Source organism: Pantherophis guttatus, chromosome 1, assembly GCF_059756535.1.
Source record: "Pantherophis guttatus breed Tessera chromosome 1, ASM5975653v1, whole genome shotgun sequence".
Taxonomy (NCBI): Eukaryota; Metazoa; Chordata; class Lepidosauria; order Squamata; family Colubridae; genus Pantherophis; species Pantherophis guttatus.
Genome location: NC_142063.1, coordinates 159,266,978 through 159,292,021, shown reverse-complemented (window position 1 = coordinate 159,292,021; position 25,044 = coordinate 159,266,978). Strand labels below are relative to the sequence as shown.

The 25,044-nt window shown below is 38.8% G+C and overlaps 1 protein-coding gene across 8 annotated transcripts in view; it reads left to right on the top strand.

Moving 5' to 3' along the window:
* The first annotated feature begins 15,171 nt into the window (after nucleotides 1–15,171).
* The window catches only part of NCKAP1 (NCK associated protein 1), a 77,941-nt gene continuing 68,068 nt past the window's right edge, over nucleotides 15,172–25,044 (top strand). For 4 of the 8 annotated variants that reach the window (XM_087882078.1, XM_034428968.3, XM_034428985.3 and 1 more), the window contains exon 1: nucleotides 15,191–15,652. In XM_087882078.1, coding sequence (XP_087738204.1) covers nucleotides 15,545–15,652 — 108 coding nt within the window. In that variant the 5' untranslated portion in view covers nucleotides 15,191–15,544. Of the gene's footprint in view, nucleotides 15,653–25,044 lie in introns of all 8 variants that reach the window. The other 4 variants (XM_087882079.1, XM_034428975.3, XM_034429000.3 and 1 more) reach the window with 4 other exon arrangements.

The window sequence follows — 25,044 nt, the reverse complement described above, 5'->3', positions numbered from 1 at the left end:
TATTTATTCAAAGTCAGCTTATTGCCCCCACAAACTGGGTCCTCATTTCACCTACCTTAGAAAGGATGGAAGGCTGAGTCAACCTTGAGCCTGGTGAGATTCGAACTTACAGTAATTGCAGATAGCTGGTGTTAATCACAATGCTATCAGTCTGCTGAGCCACCAGGCCCTTTTTAGGTGACTTTAGGGATTTGGTTAATGACAGCAATCAAAATTGCAGAGATTGCCATCATTAAGTGACATGGTCGACCTTTACAACCATATCACTTTGCAGCGGAAATTTCAAACCCAATTGCTGTCATAAATCTAGGATTACCTGCTATATTTACACACACACACACACTGTGATTTAACAAAAATCAATTTTCCATCTCTTGGATGATATGCAGCATCTACACCTTGCTACCCAAATGTGGAAAACTATTAAACAGCATCCATTTAGAGACAAACTCAGAACTTTTTACATCCACCTACTTGTTGATAGGTTAATAAGTCAATAACTTTGGAGAAATTTTGTGAGTATACCTGAGAGTGTCCTACAGCTAAACTTGTCCCTCGCATACATTAAAATCCCTTTCTTGAACTCCGGCTTCAGGAACATATCCATTTCATGTATTCATAATCATGTTTTATCTAATACATGCTTGACAAAATAAATAAATAAATAAATAAAAATAAAATAAAAAACATTCACATATTGACTGCCCAAATCCATGCACAAGCTAAAACTGAAATCTAGAAAGACAAACTTTTTGTTGCCATCTGGTGGCTGATCAGGCAACAATCTTTAGGAGAAAACCAGGAAAAACCATTAATTGGATGGAGTGCCCCGAGCACACAAGTCCCATTCTGACACCCCTTTCTTTTTGTTTGGCAATTGAGGTTGACTCTCCCTGTGGTTGGTGGTGCTCACATTTCAGGGAAATTTGCCAGGGAAAGCTGCCCGTTGCTGCCATTACAGTGTGATGTGAAGGAGGCTGTATGGACAGTGACATTGAATGTTCATTTCTGAATGTCTATTAGGGGCAGGCTGTGGGGACAAAGCATTTTCAGACTTGGCAGAGAAGGAAAGTATGGCAAAGCAGTAGTATGGATGAGTTGTTAGTTGCAATAGTATGTAAGAATGACCCTGGGAGACAGGACAGAGAGCCACAGACTGGACTACCGGCATGTAAAAGATGTCTCAGTCCACAGAAGGGAGATGGCATGGGAAATGTCTCAGAAGGGCCCCTCCCTAGTTTTCCAGAGACTAAAAGGAAAGGAGGGGAGAAATCAGGGGTGAAATTCACTTACCTTCGCCACCAGTTCGCAAATGGGAGCGTGCGCGCCTCCTTCACATATGCGCAGAGCCTTCTGCACATGCACAGAGGGTGAAAAACGGGATGTGATGACGTCCGGGTTGGCGGGCGGAGCCTCCCGCCGTTGGCGCTACCAGTATGCCCAAGCTGGATAGAACTGGCTGAATTTCACCCCTGGGAGAAATATTTTCGGTCTTACAAGACTGTTAATGCCAATTGTAAAATAAAAATAAAGCTAGCATCCCTGGGTGTGCTTCTTCTCTGGACTACTTCACAGGGCTAAGTCATTCATTACCTGCAGTGACTTAAAATAGAACTAAATAGGGAAGTGCAAAGGAGGTAGATAGTGTCATTTAGATACACTCTTCTGCTAACTCAGTCATGACTGGGTCGTCAAAAAAAAAAATTAAATTCTCCTTTGTGTCCTTCTACTCATGATACTCCAAGGTTCACAGGTTTTATAGGTGAGGCCAATCTACATGAACCTGTCTCTGTACATATACATTTTTTTCCTAATCCCTCATTTTGGTGGCTTTAGGAGTAATTGGGAAAAAAAATATTTTGTGAATGTGGCCAAGTAATACATTTTACATCATTTTTCCTTCTTTTAATCTGATGTTACTTTGGCAAAAAGGGATTTAAAGACAGGACATTTATCGTTGCTTTCTCTTCGGAAGCATACCTCTATAACAGAAACATACCCATTGCACTGTGCTCAGTAAGAGTAAACAGCATGATGTAAAACACAGAAAGGGAGTTGAAAGTAATTACCAAAAGAAATTGAAAGCATGAAATAGTAAAAAGAAAAGGAAACAGAAAAAATTAGTTAACACAAACACCAGTAATTAACTCCATACATTTCTTTCCATCCTTCCTTTTACCACATCTGCACACTAGTTCATTTACTTTTGTTCTTTCATTTAGTTCATTAAAATGCTCAGTCATAGACCAAATAAATAGAAGACATACATGCATGCATACATACATACATACATACATACATACATGAGAAAGCGAGAGAACATCTTTCCAATAAAAGCCTATTAATACCCAAACTAAATTCATCTGAGAAAATTATTAGAACCAAAAGCTTCTGTCATAGTGATTGTACAAAATTTTGCTACAATCATAGAGATTTCCTTATCCTATTTAGTAGTAGTAATATGTTTTTTGCAATGTGAGAATTGCCTGAATTATAAATTAGAGATATTTAAAATGTGTTCTTGAACCTTCTCCTCTGTCCCTTGTGAAAATTTTAGCAACTCAATCCAGTCATGACCTTCTCAGTCTTCATCTTCCTTTCATCTTCCTATGTGCATTTCTTTTGTCATTCGATCCTCATTCATTTTCTCCAAAAGATGAAAGAAACCACCTCAACTTACTTCATTACTGGTCATTGTCTTTTGTACTCATTGTACATTCATGCAAGGATCCAATAACTGGTTGCAGGAAAACAATCAATCTGAAGAACACCAAGCGTTCAACCCTGAATTACCTATTTTATCTATATTGGATCCGGTTTAGCACACCTTTTTCTTAAGCGCCTCCTTCCCACTGCACTCAAATTACCGTATATTTTGGAGTATAAGACGCACCTTTTCCCCTACAAAAAGAGAATAAAAATCTGGGTGCGTCTTATACTCTGAATGTAGCCCCACCCAGCTTCTCAAAACGGAGGTTTCAGAGGCTGAAAAAAGCATCAGAAACGAAGCTTCAGAAAAAAAGCCCCCAAACAGAGCTTCAGAGGCTTTTTTTCTGAAGCTCTGTTTCGGAGGCTTTCAGAGGCAGGAAAAAGTTTTTTCTGAAACAGAGTTTCAGAAGTTTCAGAGGCAGAAAAAAAAGAAAAAAAAGAAAAAAAAAGCAAGACACAGAGCTCACAACAAGGAACCTGTTGCTAAAATTCACCTCTGGGAACAGCTGATTGGGGGTATTCTGGGAGGCTGATCCACCTGCCAATCAGCTTTTTTCTTATTTTCCTCCCCAAAAACTAAGGTGTGTCTTATACTCCGGTGCGTCTTATACTCCGAAAAATATGGTATTTATATTTCTTCTGACATACCTAACTCTCACTTCTATTCAACAAAGTGGGCAGAAAAGCAGTCTGAGACACATCCATTTTTGCTTCTTTCAACAAAAGTTCATTCCAGTCCATCATTAGAAACTTTTCAGTGACAGCACCCTTGTTAAAGAACACTCATCTTAGGGAAGAGTCAACATTCAAAGTGTCAAATATTTAAACCAGACAAAAACAAGACAAGACCTGCATGCCCAATGCTGTCCTTGTCCAAAATTAGAGCTTTTCCGAGGTGGCATGCATCCTTTTACAGTATAGACTTTATTTCTCAGGAAAATTCAACACACTCCAACCCTTTTATTGTCTCCCTCCCCAGCTCCAACATTCTTGTTTCTGCCATGGCAGCCACGGTTGCTAGGAAAATAGAAAAGAGATCAACAGGCAGGTGCACATATGGATTTCTAGCCCTGAATGGGGAACAGCTGCTAAAGCAGCTTAGCAGCTTTCAGGGTGAGGCTGTATTTGGCACACTCCTTTGATCTCCTAGTTCATATGTACATCACTCACGAAACAAACTGTTGTCCTCTTTGCAGTGTCTGCTGGGTTGCTTATCAGCTTCTGCTGCTACCATAACAACATCAAGAAAAATGCCAGTAGAGGGGTGCATAGAAGAGCTCCAAAGTAAAACTATGGAGCATAGTACCAAGAACTGCTATAGAAATGTTAGCTCACAAGTACACCTGCTTCTTCCCCACATCTCTCACTTTTTTTTTTCTTGAAACAATCGTGGCAACTGGAGGCACGGCACTCAGTGAATTAGTGAGGGTTGACCTGGATGTGGAGGAGAAGCAGATGAGAGCTTAGCATGAGTAGGAGAGATAAAGAGACAAATCTGAAAACCTGGAGAATAAAACTAGAAGGAGAGAAGGGCCAAGAAGAGATGGGTTGGGTTGGATTGGATTGGATTGGATTGGATTGGATTGGATTGGATTGGATGGATTGACTGGGTGTGTATATGAGAAGAGGTGGTGCATACATGCATGCACATCAGGGGTGGGATTCAGCCGGTTTGGACTGCTTCTGGCGAACCGGTAGTTATGGCCAGTGGCTGGGCCTACCCACCCATCTTGGTGCTATCCTGTCTTATACAATTGCCATGTTTTTGACACAGCGCACATGTGCTTAAGGCGTGCGTGTGATCGAAGCTATACTGTCCTATACAATTGCTGTGTTTCTGATGCAGCACTTATGTGTGCAAGGTGCGTGTGCACGAGCGAAGCAAGCGGGGGTACTCACATTGTCGATTCTGGGCTCCTCTGATGCACATGTACACATGCATAAAGAAGTGAGAAACAGAGAGGTGACTATAACTAACATTCATCTCTATCTCACTCTTCTCTGTCATGTAAGTTCATTAGGAGCCCATTATTTCTTGCTCAGTACGCCATGCCAGATCATTTATATTTGGGTGAATGCAGCCCTCACTGGCAGTCCACAACTTCCAACCATTTGTTTAGTGACCATTCAAAGTTACAATGATACTGAAAAAAGTGACACAACTGGTGTCCCATGGATACAGCATTCCCATGGCCACGTGATCCAAAGTGACAATTGGCATGTAATTATGATGGTTGCAGCACCTAAAAGTCGTGGGATTGCTATTTGCGACCTTAACCAGCCCGTCTTCCAACAAGCCAAGTCAATGCGGAAATCCAGATTTGCTTAACAACCATACGATTCACTTAACAAACATGGCAAAAAAGGTCGGAAAATTGGGTGCAGCTCACTTAACAGCTACCTCACTTAGCCACAGAAATTCTGTTCCCAATCATGGTCATAAGTCAAGAACTATCTGTATTAAGGTAAATGAAACTTTTAACTTAAGAGCTGTTAATTCTCCAAACTTTTCAGTAAATGATCCATACTGCTTTTTTTGGGGGGGGGGGACTCTGTGACTACTATTTATAGTGTGTGTGAGTGTGTGTGTGTGTGTGTGTGTGTGTGTGTGTGTGTGTGTTTTTAAAATATTTCCACAATTAAGATTTTCCCAGGGGGCTTTGAATAAAAAAGCCAAATCCAGACATTTCCATACAAGATAGGAAATAATTGTTCATCCTCCAGCTGCTTCAATAGTGTGGTTTGTGCTTTAATTTCTCGTCTCCTACAGAAGTTATTTTGGTACTGTCTGATCCTGAATTTCCACTGTTTGTACCTTATTGCTAGACTCGTCTACCCAGTTTGTTCCATTGCTTCTCCTGGAGGTAGAGAAGAAAAGGAGGAAGTAAGGAGGAGACGTAAGCACATCCTGGCAGTGTTCCCATCTTATTCTCCACCAAACCAGCCTCTCTGGAGTCTACCCAGTCTTCCCAGCCAAGGTGTTCTTAGACTTTGCAGGCAGGACTTCTACCTTCTGCCCAATGCTAGGAAAACAGAAAAGAAGATACTTTGGATTTCTGTAATTTCTGTAATATCAAATTACAGAAGTTTTAAAAAGCCTTGTGCCAATTCAAGGATAGCTATACGCCCACGTATCAAGCATGTTGTAAAAATTTTATGAGAAACTCCTAAACAAAATCAATGTTTGCAAAATGTATACAGGTAGTCCTCGACTTACAACAGTTCATTTAGTGACTGTTCAAAGTTACAACGGCACGGAAAAAAGTGAGTTATGACCCTTTTTCACATTTATGACCATTGCAGCATCCCCATGGTTACTCAATCAAAATTCAGATGTTTGGCAACCGGTTCATATTTATGAGGGTTGCAATGTCCGGGGGATCATGTGATCACCTTTTGTGATCTTCTTACAAGCAAAGTCAATGGGGAAGCCAGATTCACATAACAACCATGTTACTAGCTTAACAGCTGCAGTCATTCACTTAACAACTGTGACAAGAGAGGTTGTAAAATGGGACAAAATTCCCTTAACAAATGTTTTGCTTAGCAACATAAATTTTGGGCTCAATTGTGGTTGCAAGTCAAGGACTACCTGAAAGATTACTGGACAAAGGAAAATATAGGGAAAATAAGGGGTGACAAATGTTACAAAAAATTCCAGCAAAAGCAATATAATATAATGCATGGCCTTTTAAAAATGATCTTGGGTTTCAGTGTATAGCACATAGAATAAAGACTGTGGCTGGAGAGAGAGAGAAAGAGAGAGAGATGTTGGGCCTGTGCTCAAATGTTCACAGATATTCCCTCGTGTTCCTTCTTTTCTCCACCTAGTTGTCCCTTATTTTTCTCCAAGTGCTTCTCCCACTTTTAAGAGGGAGGGATGAATAAGTGAAAGCTTTGTTTGGAGAAGAGACCACCAGCAAATGCAAGATTAGATTGGACTGTAAAAACGGCAATGGGCAAACTGCTTCTGCATCATACCAAGAAAAATTATAGCTATGTAATCACCAGGAGTCAAGTTCAGCAACACCCTCCTTATCTTATTACAATCAAAAGTCAAAATACACCTGATTTTAGGAGTGAAATATGTGAAATGGCCATGTATTGAGTCAGGTCTATCTAACCTGGGTAACTATGTTCATAGAAGTAGAACTTCCTTAGAGCTGACTAGTAGAGACTTAAAAAGAAAATGACAAGCGTGAAATGTAGAGCAGTTGGATCTGGGGGCCAGAGAAAACATATTACAGTTAGGAAAAAGTAGTATGTGCAGCACAGTATTTGTATCGCTGAATGCACAAACAGCAACAGAGATCAGCTTTGACTATGGGCCCAATGGAAATGGGGATCAATTATGGCTCACTTCTCCACAGTCCTCATTCCTCAGTCCAGAACAGTTACCCCCAACATTTTAATTTTAATTATTTATTCAGGTTTTTATCCTGCCTTTATTATTTTATTAGGAACCCAAGGCAGCAGACGTGTCAAATACTCTTTTCTCCTCCTATTTTACCCATAACAACCACCCTGTGAGGAGGGTTGAGCTGAAAGAGAGTGACTGGCCCAAAGTTACCCAGCCAACTTTCATTGCCTTAGGTGGAACTAGAACTCACTGTCTCCTGGTTTGTAAGCCAGCTCCTTAACCACTACACCAAACTGGCCCTTCATGCCATCTTGAGCTGACCAAATATAAATGTGAGATAAAAATGTAATGGAAACAACATTAAACAATGTTATTAAACAAGTCTATCCTACAATTTTTACCATTATATTTTTATCTCACATTTATATTTGGTCAACCAGAGTAGGTAAACATATGTTCTCTAAAATTAGTCGCTGAGGCAGCCCTCATTCTACATTGCCTCAGCAATACCCTGTTTTCCCGAAAATAAGACATCCCCTGATAATAAGCCCAATCGGGCTTTTGAGTGCATGCGCTAAAATAAGCCTCCCCCTGAAAATAAGCCCTCCCCGAAAATATTTAAACGCAGAGCTGGAAATCAGGTAAGATGGCAAGAGGAGCCCCATCTTGCTCCATATGCCCCAAAATAATAAGACCTCCTGGAAAATAAGGCCAAGTGCTTAATTTGGGGTTCAAAAAAATATAAGACAGGGTCTTATTTTTGGGAAAACACGGTATGAGCAAGCCATTGCTACAACTCAGTTGATTCCAAATTCCAGTGATCCCAATGTCACAATAAGGTGCAATTATTATTAAGGCCGACTAGAGTACTTATATATCATAAATACAATACAATGACCTCTTTAAAATGCTTTTGGGTTTGAGGAATGGACATTAAAAGTTGTGCATTTGGCGGAAATGGCAAAAATTTCATCATACCTTAAAGACCATTCAAATGAGAGATATATATCGGAATGGACAAAATGGATTGATTACATACAGAAGAAGTATCCGAATAAGAAGATTCATATAGCTTATGAATGAAATAATATTAAGTAGTTTATGTTTGTTTTTTCTGAGTTATAAGGAGTTAAGGACCTAGGGAGAACATGAAATGTAATAATTTGTTAGCACATTTTAGTTCTTGGTTTGTGAATGCTATACCCTGTGCTCGTTCTGGGAAGTCTAGGGAGGGGGGTGGGGGGAGGGAGGGGAAGGGAGGGTGGGAAGGGGAGGGGGGGTTGAGGGGGGAAGGGGAGGTGAAAATGTTTGTACTTTTCATAAAATTTTTCAATAAAAAAAATGCTTTTGGGTTTCTATGCATATTTACTGTAAAGACTGTGGCTGGAGAGAGAGTTGTTGGGCCTTGTGCTTAAATATTCAGAGATATTCCCATACAAACATACAAACCTAGAGCCAGTTTGGTGTAGTGGTTAATGTGCTGGCTTTAGAAACCAGGAGGATGTGAGTTCTAGTCCTGTCTTAGGCATGAAAGCCAGCTGGTGACTTTGGGCTGGTCCCACTCTCTCTCAGCACAACTCTCCTCACAGGGTGGTTGTGGATAAAACAGGAGGAATGTTTGCAGAAAATAATAAAAGTGGCATATAAATAACTTGGATGATGATGATGATGATGATGATGATGATGATGATGATGATAACAACCATGACAACCGTGATATCTAGTGTGGATTGTCATTTGGAACATAACAAGCCAGATATCACAGTTGTTGAGGGCTGAAGTGTACAGTTTATTGATATCGCTGTACCAGGAGATGCCAGAGTCAAAGAAAAAGAACTGGAAAAAAATCACAAAATATCGCGACCTGGCCATCGAAACTCCATGGCTATGGATGAAACATGTAACAGTGATACCCATTGTCATCAGGGCACTCGGTACCATGTCCAAGAATTTTACAAAACACATCAAGAAATTGCAGCTTTCTGCAATAACACCAGCAGAACTGCAAAAAATTGCGCTACTCGGAACATCATATATTTTAAGAAGATACTTGGTTGATACCTAGGGCGCTGGCAGCAACCCATATCAACCATTAGCACCAGTCAATCATATTTGTGACACATTTTTAAATGTTCAATTGACTTGAGTTTTATGTTTAATGAATAAAAGAGATAATGATGATGATGGTGATGATGGCATCATAAGCAGATCGTCAACTTTCACAGCACTCACTAACCTTTCTTGCCAGTCCAGAGTGGATATTTACAGATACTGAATGAACATCTTCAATGGAATTCATGCTCTTTCTAGCACAGATACTCAGGAGATTCCCTCAGCCCCTCTCCTCCTAGAGAGAGAAATGTACTGGACTTTTAAACATTGCACTTGGGAACAGGCTGAGGGACAAAATGGTGTTTTCTTCCATCCATCAGCAGTCTCAGAATTAACCAACCAACCAGCATGTATTTTCTAGGAAAATCCTCACCTGGCATCTTCCCTCTAATTGCAGGGGAAAGAAATAGGGATCCTGTATGCTGTTGTCATAGCTGGCAAGTAAACTTTTAAAAATGATGTAAAGGAAATCAATTCTATGGAACAATCTCTTTGCTCTGTACTGTTGAACGAGTATTATGATTATATGACTAGCAGAATCAAATGTTTTTAAAAGGAAAAGATAGAATGTAAAAATCCCTTTTACTCTATGTAATCAGATGCCAAACATTCAAAGGAATTTTTAAAAAACATATAACATGTGCCAAAGGAATTTAAAATATAAAGCAGGTCATCACAATCTGTGACTTAAAGTATCTTTTTCTCCTGTAGAAAAAAAATAGAAAATAAAATAAAAGTTGATGCTGGCTTGCTTTTTATCTAGATGTAACCAAAGTTCCAAATTGCATAAAATGTAATTGCGAAGCTTGTACAGTGAAAATACATGCTGGTAATTATAACTACCAAGATACTACTCCAAGCAGCAGGATATTTTAGATCCAGATATCTTCTCAGAGAGGAATTTGAGATTTCTTTTACTCTATCAGGGTTCACACTAGCTGGATATGATACCTCCTCCCCTCCACCTGATTCTAGAAGAGGAATCTTCAAGAATTGGTAATTTGAGGACTTCTTGTCTAATCTCTCATTGCAGCTGAAATTTATATTCTGAATTTATACCAGATTTAATCACAGTTCATATTTTCAAAAAGAGAACCTGATATTCTCTCTTCCTTCCTGTAGCCTTAGATCAGTTTTTAATTTCAAAGTCATAACAACTACATCTACATAATAATGTAATACCTTGGAGACTACAGCCGTCCAAAACATAGGAATGCGAATACCGTAGTTTTGGGTGCATCTTGGTACATCCATGTAATAACACTACTTCAGGAACTTCACAGGTTACCACTAGACTTCTGGTATAGTTCAAGATGCTCATAGTCACCTAAAAAGCCCTTAATGCCCTAAGACCTAGATAGTTGTGAGACCATTTGAGAGACCTTTCTTTAAGATCCAATAGGCTGGCATGTTATAGGTTCCATCAATTAAAGAGTACCACTGTCTCAGACCCAGAAAGCATGCCTTTTCTCACATAATACTTTCCCAGTGGAATAGGTAGCTTTCCTCCTCCCATTGAAAAAAATGGTTGTCCCCAATCCTGACAGGCTTTACAAGGTCCTGACCTGATTCTTTCATCAGGTACTGGTACTTGAACATTTGGAGCTACATGGAGGGGGTATCTGTTCCCTAGTGTTTGACTTTATTATTTTTGCCAGAAAGGTCATAAAATGGCAAACTCATGTAACAAATTTCTCACTTAGCAACATAAATTTTGGGCTCAATTATGATGGTAAGTGGAGGACTACCTGTATACGAATTTCTAGCCAGCATCATTCCCTACAAAATATTTCATTAATGTACAATATGTCTTGAATTTGGAGGGAGGGGGGGCGGGAAGTGGGAGGAATGTTAACTATCCATAGCCAAAAAACTCATGTTTTAGGAGGGGTGAAGTGAAACTCTATTCATTTATTTCATAGGAAAAAGCGCCAACAATATTTATAAATCCTTTATCTTTACTAAACAGGAATGTAAACAAAATTGTAAGACTGTTCTGGCCAAGTCTGATATCCACTTCATCCCCAAGAGGAATGTGGTTTATGAGAAAATCTACATCTGTAAGAGAATTCAGAAGCCCAGAGAAGCTGTTGCATAATTGGTACTTGTACAAACAGGATAAACACTAGGAGTTTGTTATTAACAAATAAGAATACCTTAAAGACATGTAGGTGCTTGAAATTCTCACCCAGAGATTTTCTGAAAGAATGCAAGTAGTAGAGTATTTCTGATTTAGTTATAAAATGATAGATATTTTGGCAATGCTTCAAAGTTGACTAAAAAAATATTTTGTTGAGTATAAACAGCTGAGTGAATAGGAAAACCTTATACCAAAAAGGGATTATATTACTGTATTGCAATTTATAAGGAAAGCAAATTTAAGATTTTATTCAACAAGATCAGTGAAATCTACCCAAACTCTAGTAAACTAAGTAGAATGAATTGAAACCCAGTATTAGAAATGGCTTAAAGTAGGTCAATTACTGTAGTATTTGAACTTGGATTTTGTGATGAAATGTGATTAAGAGGAAGCAATGAAATCATATTTTATAGCCATTGTTTTTTGTATGGGTGTGAAAGTTAAGCATGACCTAGTTAGTAATTAGACCACTATGTATTATCAGGAATATTGGCAGGATTGGAAAATTTTAAAAAAAATCTCTTAAAACAATGGCAAATCATTCCTGCATTACTGCCAAAAAATGATGCATTGATGAAATCAGTAGAAACTGAGCTTGACTTGAAGAATTTTTATCTTTAGTTTACCTTAATTTAGATGTCTCAGGTTAACTACAACCAGAAGTATTGGATAGGTTAAAGTGAACCTGTTTGTTGCAGGAGATGAGTATGAAATGGGCCATAAAGGGGATTAGGCAAAGCAAGAATTTTTAATCCTATCTGTAACATGTCAAATCTTGACATAACTATTGTGGATAATTATTTTTATTTTTGAATTTGTAAGCCCAGTCTTCCATTTATTTGATGTTAGGAAATCACTGGATCAGTGGTTTTTTTCATAAGAAGCTTCAGGTAGGATTAGGAGTATCTGGAGAGTATGCACATATAAGCAAGCTCATTCTCCATAGCTACCAAGGAATAAGACAATGGAAGGAATATTTCGTCAATTGTTCTTTATCTTATTATTTGGAAAAGATGAGCAGCTGAATTGCCTGGATTGGGAGCTTAACACTGGCCACCTTCCCTTGACAAGATAAGGAAGAAACCTTAATAAACATGTCCTTTCAAGTTTAATCCCACTACATGTATTTCTTTCCAAAAGAGGCTGTAATTGCAGCAACCTGAAGCAGCATTCAGAAATGGGGTAAATCCCAGCTCCTGACCATATCCTCAAACAAATGATTGACAAGCATGCTAAATCCTGTCCAGAGCAGAATAAGAAAAGAAAACTTTTGGGTCACCTGGAACAGCTAAGGATGCTTTAAACTCTCAGCTGTGGATTGGGGATAAGGCAAAGGCAATATCATGGAGATTGCATAAAAACAGTTATGAGGATATGTTTGGGCCACAATTGAGGGTTTATGAGCCATACTCAAATTTTATTTAACTTAATTTATATGGGCAGCTATGAATATTATTTTGGATTCCTTTAATCTAGATCAGTGTTGGCGAACCTTTTCGGCACCAAGTTGCAAAATGGGAGCGTGCGCATGTGCATGCACGAGCATGCCAGAAACCAGAAGAGCAGCTGCCCGGTGTGCATGCATGTGCCAGGAAGATGGTCTTCCGGTTTTTGGTGCGTGCATGCGCACTGGCCACCTGATCTTCTGGTGCACATGCACGCACCAAAACCTGGAAGACCATCTTTCCGGCATGCACATGCACATGCGCACCGGGCGGCTGCTCTTCCAGTTTCCAGCACTCCTGCGCATGTGAAGACCAGTTGGCCAGCGCGCTGGAACCCAGAAGAGCAACGGGCGGTGGCTTGTGTGCCCAGAGAGATGGCTCTGTGTGCCACTTCCGGCATGCATACCATAGGTTCGCCATCATGGATCTAGATGTTATTCCAAGCAAACCCAACTGCACCGTCAAATTTAAAGACTACATAGCACAGACGTGGAGTAAATATAGGTGAAGTGAACCATTTCCTTGCATTTGTTATGGAATTTTCACCTCAGTCTCTAGGATGTCAAGGTGGAATGGCAGGGGATGTCTCCTTATTTTATTCAGATAGCTTTGGATGATTAATTCACAATCAACCAATGAGTGCCACATCCTAATGATTTGAACCTGGGTTTCTTCTACAACAGCCCAACTTAGTCATTATTCTACTTTTATTCAAGTATTAATTTCCCAAATAGTTAGTGCAGCTAATAAATGGATCCAACATATATAAATGTATGGGATAAATAAATGTATATATGCATATGAAGGTTTGCCTTCATAAATATTACACCCTTAGTGTGGTTTTTCATTGAGAACCAAGTTTCCTGTCAAGAGGGGCATCTTTCCAACTCTATTGAGAATATTCTCATAATTCAGCCAACAATGGTCCCCTGTGTTATGGGGATTACAGAAATTGCAGTCAATACTGCTGGAAAAACCCAGCAGTGGAAGGAGATTGAAAAAAAGGGTTAGCATACTAAATTAGAGGAGAGGAGAGAATTTATCTAAAAAGGAGAGCTGTGCTTCCCAACTTCAGAATGGGCTGCTGAAGGACTTAGATTTGCTACTTATTACTACCTCGGCAACCAAATCTGGGCTGCAAAAAATCCCAACCCATATTGAGTTAAAATTGCTGCTATCCCTTAATCCTCTAGATTTTTGCAGTCAATAATGGTAGCAATTATTATTATTATTATGGTTCCTCACACAGCCAGCCAGATGTTTATACTGGATTGGCATTTTTGATCCACCTATCAAATCCTTCCCAAAGACCTGGGATAGACAGATTTTAATAGTTGGTAAAGGTAAAAGAGAAAGAACTGGGGTAAAAGCGGTTGTAGGATGTCAGCTGTTCCCAGTAAAGCCGCCTTTTGAAATTGAGCGTTGGTAATTTTGTCAATGCCGACAACGGTATTCATACGGTGCTCCAGATGTTCTGGAATTGCACACCAGGTGCCTATTACTACTTGTACTGTCTTCGCTTTCTTTTCCCCCACGGTCGTTCTACTTCTCTTTGCAGGTCTTGGCATTTTGTGATTTCCCCAGTTCTTGTTCTTCTATTCTGCTGTCTCCAGGTACCGCATTGTTGTTGTTGTTGTTGTTGTTATTATTTTTGGTTAATCTTCAGTGAGATTCACAGCCTTTGAGGCTGGTTAATAGCTCAGCAGCTGGAGTCCTAACCAAGGACCTAGGAACTGTTAAGGTATCATCGGTGGATGTAAGCTGTACCGAGGAAGGTGGTTTTTTTGTAAAGTCAAAATGTTCAAGTCCAGTAAATTTAGAATTTCTAAATAGCGGGGTAGCCCTTTGGGTATTGCTCCAAGGGCTCCAATTACAATCAGGACAACACACGATTTCTTTTTCCACAGTCGCTCAACTTCAATTTGCAAGTCTTGGTACATTGTGATTTTTTTCTTGCTGCTTATCTTCAATCCGCGCATCACCAGGTATTGCAATGTCAACGAACCATACTTTTTTTCTTTTCAACTATTGTTATGTCAGGTGTGTTGTGGACCAAGTCCAAATTATTATTATTATTATTATTATTATTATTATTATTATTATTATTATTATTATTATTATTATTATTATTATTATTATTATTTATTGGTTAATCTTTAGTGAGATTCACAGCCTTTGAGGCTGGTTAATAGCTCAGCAGCTCGAGTCCTAACCAAGGACCTAGGAACTGTTAAGGTATCGTCGGAGGATGTAAGCTGTTCCGAGTAAGGTTGTTGTTATTGTTGTTATTATTATTATTATTATTATTATTATTATTATTATTATTATTATTATTATTATTATTATTATTCCTCTTCTCGCGCGCCAACGAAATGGAAACTCCTATGCCGGGTTCCCACCCTGGAGGGGCAGCAGAGAGGCGCATCACGTGGGGCGGAGGAGCCCGGCCTCTCTGTGGGCAGCGGCCGGGCGAGAGAGCCTCCGCTGCTGTTGCTAGTGCTGCCGCCGCCGCCGCCGCCACGCCTAGCGAAGACCCAGATTGGGAGGAGCGCCGGTGGAAGTGGAGGGGGGGGGGGAAAAAAAACCCGGCGCGGGTGGAGGAGGCGGCCGGAGTGAGCGGGAGAGATGGAGGCGCTGTGAGCGCGGCCCGGGCTGCTTGACGGGCGGGGGTTGGCGGAGGCAGGAGGAGTGGGGAGGGGGGAATCCATCAGGGCAGCGCCGAGCCGCTTTCCCCGCAAGCAGCCGCAGCCTCGGCCGCCTCTCCTCTCTTCTCCCAGGATGTCGCGCTCGGTGCTGCAGCCCAGCCAGCAGAAGCTGGCCGAGAAGCTGACCATCCTCAACGACCGCGGCGTCGGCATGCTGACTCGCCTCTACAACATTAAGAAGGTGCGCGGGCCCGTCTGCGGGGAGGGAGGGAAGGCGAAGCCGTGCGGGGACAAGCGGGCCTTGGGGCTCCGAGTCTCGCTCCACACTGGCTTATTCGGCCAGCTGCGGGAATTTCCGGCCTGGTTTTGGGAAAGGTGCGAGCCGTAGGCCGCGCGCAAGGAGCATTTCCCGGCTGCTTTTGGAGAGGTGGGGAGGGGGGCGCGGGAGGAAAAGAGGCGGCCGTAGCACCGGGGGCGAAGTCTCTCTCTCTCTCTCTCTCTTTTCCCGCTCCCCCCCCCCCACATCAACCCACCGGGCCTTTCTTCCCAACCCCATGGCTGCTTCTTACTCAGCAAGGCCTGCAAGGTGTGGGCACTGATTTGCTTCCCGGGGCGGAGGCCTGGAATGCAAAAGGAAGCCGACCCGGGGTTGTTTTTTTTTTTATTATTATTCTTATTAAATTCCCATTTCCTTTACGCAAAGAGTGAGTGGAGAGGAAGAGAAAGGGAAGGGTGTAAAACCAGGATTGGGCCGGATGCATCTTCTGGATTTATCCCATTTGCCCCATGGAAGTAGAGAGTCAAAGATAATGTTGGAGAGAGGGAATGTTTTCGCCACCGTTTTCCGAAACCCGATGCAGTGGCTAGTAATCCGTGTGTGTTTGTATGCATGTATGTTTGCGTGTACGCCTACGTTTCTGTATGAAGGGAGATCTCAAAACTGGATATGTAAATACCTGCACTTTTCTCCTCGGTCTCCTACTCTTGTTGCCCAAATTGTAATAAAAAGTATTGCGTTAATTGCTGGTTGCCCTGTGTCGTTATTGTTTGACGTAAAATGCTCATTGGAAAGATGGTAGATTTGCTGCTTAGTAAACATTTTTATGTTAGGATTTTCTAACGGCTCCCCTTGATTGCTAGGTGGGCTGATCATAAAGGAAGAGAAGTGAGATTCTTGACAGACCTTGCTTCAAATATTGATTTGCTGATATTTGACTACCAACTTGCAGCATTAACATGCTACAAAATTCAATATGTAATTCTGTTTCGCTCTGATGGTGTGTTCTGAGAGTTTCCTGCTAAGAGTATTGAAATGTAATTGGAAAATAATCAAGTGGTTTTTGCTCTGATTTGAATGAAGATATTAGATCATCATTATGTGAACAGATACTAAAATATATGTGTAAAAGTACTGGGGCATCTTAGCTATAAAAATTGCTATGTGATATAACACTGATATAAAACCTTTTGCTTTTAATAAAGTATTTAGCATTGTGGTCGTTAGGTGGATTCCCCCCTCCCTCCATGTAACAACTTTATAGATGTTTCACTACCTTATTCCTGTAAATGTTTGTATTATCAGAGTCCTTTAATTATCTGGTAGCTTAGTTAAAAGACTTCTAGTCTTTTAAAGTGGGGTTGGAAAAAAAAGTTAAAATATGTTCTGGCAGGATATTGGCTAATTTCTGATTATCTTAATACTATAGGTAGTCCTCCATTTATGACCACAATTGAGATCAAAATTTCCACTACCAAGCAAGACAGTTGTTAAGTAAATCACTGCAATTGTGTTTATGGTTGTTAATGGTAGTTAAGTGAATATGGCCTCCCCCTTGACTTTGCTCGTCAGAAGGTTGCAAGAGGTGATCACATGACCCCAGAACTTTGCAACCGCCATAAATACATGCCAGTTACTAAGTGAATTTCGATCACATGACTGTGGAGATGCCACAATGGTGTGAAAAACAGTCATAAATCACTTTTTCAGTGCCATCGTAACAATGATCATGAAATGAATGGTTGTAAGTCAAGGGCTACCTATATTAGCATTTAAAATGGGTGCTAACATTGCTGGATCATAATACCAGTCAGATATCAGGAGTACAGCTCTAAATTTCAAAGACTATATTTCTAGGAGATTGTAATCAATCTCCTAGATTGTAAAGATTGATGCCTCACTATATTGTTAACCATAGCTATTGTAAATAAAACAGTCAAGTTATATTAAATACAACGGATCAAACACTTTTTCTTCGTTAAAATCTAACCATTGACCATAAGAGATTCTATTTATGAATGTCTATATAAGACAAATCAAAAGAATATGTGTTTCATTTTAGGAAGGTATCATAAAAATGTGCTAATGAGTCTTCATTAGGTAGGAAATACTGACAATTTGTACTTGTTACAGTAACTTCATATACCATAAGAAAGAATAGCTTCTAAAAATGTTGCCTTAAAAAGGCCTTTTAAAAAAACCTACTGGTTTCTTACCACCCGCACCCAAAAAAAAAAAAAAAAAATCTCAGAAGGGTTAGTAATCATGATAAATTTATCCATGAAGCAGCTTTCAAATATTTAAAGGTTCTGTAGTTGTCAAAATAGTGATTTGGTTAAATATTACAGCATCTCCAAGTTCATAAAATATACATAGAGGCAGTCCCTGGGTTAAGAAGATATTCTATTCATAACACTCAGATTTATATGTATGCCAGAACTTGTACTTACAAATGGATGGTCTATTACTAAAAATGGCGGGTGGCATTGTCATTCCTTGAGCCAACAAAATGCTAAAGCCATGTAATGCTTTCTGGAACTGCTAAAAACAGGCTGTATATAAAAAATGTGCAGCTTCAGCGGCTCCTGAAAGCATTGTGCGGCTTCAGCAGTTCAGTGGCTAAAGGAAGGAGAATACTGTCCACCATTTTTAGTAATAGGCAACCCATGCGTATCTAGGTCTCAAGTCAACTGATACGTGGATTACCTATATAGCTCTTAAATACTGCTTGAACTGAAAGTGAAAGTTTGACAGTGCTTTTTTTCATAATAAAGGAATAGCATCCTATGTAGTTACATCACTCCCAAGAACTTCAAAACTTGAGTGAATATCTTTCAGTTCCACCTCAATTACCTTTGATTAATAACTTCACATAGGCCACTGTTACAAACCATAGTAATGCAAAAATATGCACAATATTATTCAAATGAAATAATTATATAAACAGTCACAGAATGACATCTGATGGTAGTACATAAGTGATATCATGACATTATCTTTTGCTCCTCTCTGCAGTCACCTAATAACGTCAAGCAGTTCAACCAAAATTATAAAACCCAGTTCTCCACCATTAGGATGTTTGCATCCAAATTAACAGAACCATGGTGTACTCAATCCAGTTTTCTGGATTTGCACAACACACTGAATTGTAAATTACAGTATTGGGGTTCCCATTACTCAAATAGCCTCAAACTAGCCAACCATATTTTAGTTGAGACAATTGTGTTCACCAGCTGTTGAATAAAAAAAAAATAATAGGCATTATAAACAGCTGGGCTTAGTACAATTCACCTTCTGCCAATTTTCCTTTGCAGAAATGCTAATTGCAATTTTGTATCTAGATTTTATACAGTACTCATCACTATGGTAACTAGAACTACTGATTAAAGCCCTTGTTTCTCATTGGTTTGGGCTGATGTGATCTGGTAGAGCAGAATGGATGAGATTCTAAAGAGTGCAGACTGCTATTTTTCATTCTGTTGCAAATCCTTTATTCAGGAAAATATCTGCATATGAAAGGAGCCTTGTAGTTTTCCAGGGATCTTTTTTTCATATATCATCTTTTGCCATGACAGTCTTCTTCCATTTATCAGGAATAAGCAAGTGCTCAAGTGTATCCTATCTAATTTATTTTTACTTTGTTATTATAATCAGTGAGAGAAGTAACAAAACCAGGAAATCATCTATGTATGGATTAATGATGCTTCCAAACTGGAATCCCTGTGATCCCTATTTACTTTTCTGATAAAGCCAAAATCTAAAAGCCAGAATTTGTTCTGGGTTTCTGGCTTTTTAGGAGGGTAAAAGTCATAGATTTGAGTTTTGATATAAAACAAGAGACTTGTTTAGACTTTCTACTAGACTAGAGGAAAGTAAAACCACAGTTCTTGCTTCTAATGATATTCAAGCTGATTTTTGTTTTGTAGGATTACAAAAGTTTGTCAGGCAATATGTGGTATTGTGGTTAGATGAATTGGCTGTTTTAAACAGAAAAGCAGAAGTTAAGGCTATCAGTGGTAACACTTGGTTGATCCCCAATGAAGTTAAACATTTTGAAACCAAATTAATTTTTGCTAGAAAGTGTAACTTCTCTGATAAAATTTGGAAAATGGCTAGAATAGTATTTCCATGGTTAACATATGCATCCTTTTTCTCCCTTCTCCTCTTCTCTTTTTTTTGATACAAGTCACTAAGTTAACTCAAAAGCAGCTGAAATCTTCAGGTTTTTTATCTAGTGCCCACTCTATGCTTGCCTATTTTCTGGGGCCATATAAGAGTTGAAGAAGCAACCTTTCTTTTCTTTTAGCATTCTGTTAAAAGCAGAACAATATTTTTAGTTAAAAAATGAAATAACTATTTAGAAACTTTTCGTCAATGGTAGGAAACAGGATATGACCAAGAGTCAGATTGTTCCTCCAAATTGTCTTCCGAGACCAAGTGATGACAATGGATAGGGCCAGTTTCTATATTTCCTGAAATGTCAGTCACAACTGTTACATGGCTTTGGCGAGCATCTCTTTCTTGGCACTCAGGAACCAGGCAAAAGTAGGTTTACTTGCCCTTCATTTGGGAAAAAGAAAAGATAGCACAAAGACATAGAAATGTTGTTTAAAAGTTGACTAGTGTCTTGAAACAACAGCTAAGAGTGGGAAGGGGCAGTAAATGTTGGTGATTGAGATTAAGATCAGGATCCTCCATTTCTGGTTTAGAATATTTGAATAAATTATTGGAGTTAATTATTGAAAGAACTTTAGTAATTCAGTACTATGTGCTTTCTTATTTGGTAGAAGAGGAAAGTTGTTCCTGTTTTTGCATTAACTTTATCTGAAAGATGAGCAGTGCTATGGTTGCATTTAGATTCTCAGGCCTCATAAATCATAGTTTATGAAACTATAGATGTCATAAATGCTTTACATTCTCATCTCTGATATCTTAAGAATGGTTTTAACTTGCATGAAGCTAAAGTTCTCAAGAACATCTGAACCAGTGCAGTCAGGCTTTCCTGATTTGTTAATTGGTATTGAATTTCCTGCTTCTGAATAATACTCCAACTAGTATATAGAAGGCAAAATATGATTCTGTAGATTCATAACTTATGGTTTAGGTTTTAAATAACATGCATAATAAATTATACATGTGGTTTGTTTTTTGTATTTGTATGTTGTGTGAACCCACTATTATGGCTTAGTATTGTGGGTGTGCCTGGTCATACTATGTTAGAAATAATGTTTTAAAAGTCTGTTTTAGGATTATATACAGTGTAAATGAGATAAACTTTTTGTCTCATGTAATCCATAATTTTAAGAACTTTGTTTCAGCAATTTTGCTAACTGATGCTGGGTCTTTAATACTTAAAACAATCAGATGGGAAATATAGAATTACTAGTGGGACTTATTTTGCAACTGATATTATCTTGTCTAGTGCACTGTCTGTAAGTGAATTAAAATATGATGTTAGCAGTACATAGTACATTTTTAGAATCCAAATAGAATCTGAGTATGTATGTATACATTAAATAATGTGAGAAATGTAGATTTTTTAGCATTATCATTCTCCATGTTCACTTCTCAATGTAGTATTAATTTTGGATACAGCAACACCATATATGTTGCTTCTACCTGGAAGGAACCCTTTCTTTAAGCCACTTTTTAATATAAATTTGTTTATTTCTGAAAAGCTTTGTTACGGGAAGCTAAAAGTTAGTAGATACTTTAGGTTAATGGATTTCTCAGAGACCTTAGTTGGGCCTGCTTTGGACACTTTAGGTTTTCACTCTAAAATATAATCCCATAATGGATTGTGCTAACCCATGATTTAATGAACTCTCATTTTGCATATATTCAGTGAGAATCCATAATTTGTGAACCATAATACCTGAGTTCATAGCAACATGCTAAAAGAGAAAACCAAATAAAGCATATTATAGCTTAGCGCAATGTGTAATTGCTCTAGTGATTAAGGCACCAGGATAAAAACTGGGGAACCTTGAATTTTAGTCCTGCCTTAGACATGAAAGCCTGATTTTGGTCCTATCACACACACTCAGTTCAACTCAACTCAATTCAGAGTTCTTGAGGACAAAACAGGAAGAGGAAGGTTTATTAGGAGGAATGAATATTAGGTATGTTCGCCACCTTGAGTTATTTAAATGTTAAAGGTGGAATAAAATAAATATAGAAATAAATGTATAAACTTGATCAACATGCAAAACTATGTCCTGATTTAAATACTTGCTGAAAACCTATAGTAACTTGTGTAGTAGCTACTAAAATACTGGAATTTTAGTATTACTGCTGTCGTTAAAGTTTCCTTCTGCTGAATTCAATAAAGGTTTAGGAAAAGTTGATGAATAATAGCTATGGACTGATGTTGCAGTTTCCTCTGAAATATGTTAAGCTCAGTTGCCTTTTAGACTCAAAACAGTATCTGAAGCTTTCAAAGTTATATTTGCGAAAGGGCTGTTTGTACCAGTCTATGCCTGGGATGCAGATGGTGTGAAATCTTTATTAGGAGGCACTCCTGTGGTTTTCATGTTCCAGCATTCTTGCCTGATTGTGTGCACTAAAGAAACACAGTAATCGTTAACCCTACAGAATGAAACACACTGGTTTCAGAACAGTAAAAGCAGGGTGGATAAAAATCAATGATTTTTTTTAAAAAAAATCAAAAAAATCAGTTTTTTTTATTTAAATCGGATTTTTTTTATTTAAATCAGATTTTTTTGATTTTTATCGAATTTATTTTAATAAAAAACTTTTGGGGTAAAAATCTATCGTAAGATAGTTTTCTGTTTAAGATACATAAATAATTTAGTTTATTCAGCATGAAATGGAGCTTAGTTATGTAGCATGAGGCTGTATATTCTGCAACACTGGGACTATCGGTGAGTCAACAGTAGGTCAAAGGAGTAGCAGAGATGACAGTTGCTCTTTAAAAATTATGATTTAAATCGAGTTGATTTAAATCAAGCCTTTTTACTAGTGATTTAAATCATGATTTAAATTGTGATTTAAATCAACTTGATTTAAATCAAATCCACCCTGAATAAAAGTCTGGGTTCAGGCTTTACTAGAAAAGGCAATTTTTCCTTTGTAATAAAGTTAGTTTTAAAATGCTATTTCCTGAGTTGTTAATTAAAATGCTTCTTTGCATGATATATAAACAATGTTTTAATGGAATAACAAGAGACCCTTAGATGTCTTATGGCCCTTGTTTTCTAAACTACAATAGAACCTCTGGTCACGAACGCTTCTGACCATGACCAAATCGGCTTCCGACCAAAAAATTCACAAAATTTTTGAATCTGGTCACAAACACATACTCGGGTGGCGATCAAACATGGCCGCAGCTGATTTTCCCTTCCGCACCATTTTTTTTGTAAGCACCAAATTTCCTGTTGTTTGTTTACAAACAACAGCGACCCACGTGTGGCTGCTGCATTTATTTTGCAATTAACCATGGCTTTTGATCAAATGAGACCCTTTTGGCTTGGTGATGGATCCTGCCTCATCTTCACTTGGTCATGATGCCTTCAATTCCTCTCACCGCCCACCCCCCAAGATGCCCAACCTTTCTTCCAAACGCACCTCCTAAGGTTCACCCTACTCGAAAAGCCACTTCTCCCTCGCTTTCCCCAGCCAGTGCTTGTTGCTACTGGGCCCCCTCACCCTTTATGCCCCCACTGCTGTCCCTGCCCCAGCCAGACTGCCATTAATGCCCCCGCCTCGGCTGGTCTTCTCAACTGCAGACCAAAGAGCCGATTGCCAGCACTCTCCGGCTCCCGGACCCTCCTCGGCTCCATCATGCTGGGGAAACAGCCACCCTCTTGGCCACCTTACAGCCCCATGCCTCTCTAAGTCTATTCGCAGCTGCCAGAGCAGCGCTTCCTCCTCTTTCGAGTTCTTCTGATTTGTCCCTTGGAAAATATTTCTTCACACGGCACGCTGGAAAATTGACAAGAACACCTGAGAGAACTACAAAACATGGACTTCCGTTACTTAGACTATGTTTTAGGTGTCTAAGAAAGTGCCTATGTAGAAATATGAATGAACTACAGTTTGTAGGGATCTGGAACGGATTGATCATATTTACATACAATCCAATGGGGAAAATAGGTTCGGGTCACAACAAAATTGAGTTGCGATCAAAGTTATGGAACGAATTATGGTCGTGACTGGAGGTTCTACTGTATAAGCTTTTTTTACAAATAATTTTTGTCTATTAGCCTACCAAGGAATACTTAAGATGTGACTGAGAGCTGAATAGGTCAAGCTTCTTGGTTCTGATTTTTTTTAAACCACAGCAGAACCACATGCCTTACCACAAACATATTCTGAAACAGTCCTGAATTTCAGAAGTGGTTTGCATACTGTGATTAGAAGGAAGTCAGCAGTTTGAACAGAGGTATTGTAGCTAGAGATATGATTTTCTGGAGCGTAGCTGAATTATTTCAGAACCTTTTTTTCCCCTGTGATTTAACCCTGCAATTAGAAATATTTTAAAAAAATCCAAATTGATTTTGAAATCCAAAATCCCCAACTGGGTTATGTCTTGATTATGTTAACCAGAAATGCCACAGTGGACTTCAAAAGTGCAAGCTTTTGAATCTTCATGAATTAATCAGCCGAAGTTGTACACTTTTTGTAAAAATTTGGTCAGTCATAACAAGTATTACACTCAGGTACATATTTTGGATTTAAACTTCTCAGTGCTCCTGAAGCTGAAATTCAATCCAAGAATATCCTTATCAATAAAAGAAAGAGATCAATCCAAAATCATAGATTGATCCAATTTAAACAGAAATAATTACAAAACGTTCTTATAGTATGAACAAAACCTGCAAAATCGTACATTTTTAATAGCTTTTAGTTTGTTAGTTTTCATCCTGTCTTCCTTAGTTCGTTCAGGTTAGTTTTAGAATCTAGGAATATTTAATTAAAATCAGTTCACTATACATATTGCTTATTATAATTATGCATATTTTGGCATAATTTTGGCATTTTTGATATTTCTCAAATAAACTTTAACTTAATTTCATTGGTTTGAATATTTTTCTGGTTTAAAATACTAAATAGGAGAGACTAAAAAATTTAGTGATCTGCAATAAGATTACTCATTTTTTCTCTGGAATATATTATTTAAATTATGTGAAATAGATCAAAAGTAATTTGCAAGATAGAATATGTTACTCTTACAATTTGGCAGATTTTCCATGTCTGAATGAAAGCACTTCATTTATGCATGAATATGACAGACATTGTTGTCTAGAGAGAGAGAGTAGAATTTTTTAGGGTCTTCTATCAGTGACTGTTTAGGAATTAGACTGGTCTTCTTTTGGTCTCCTTCGGGTATGTTG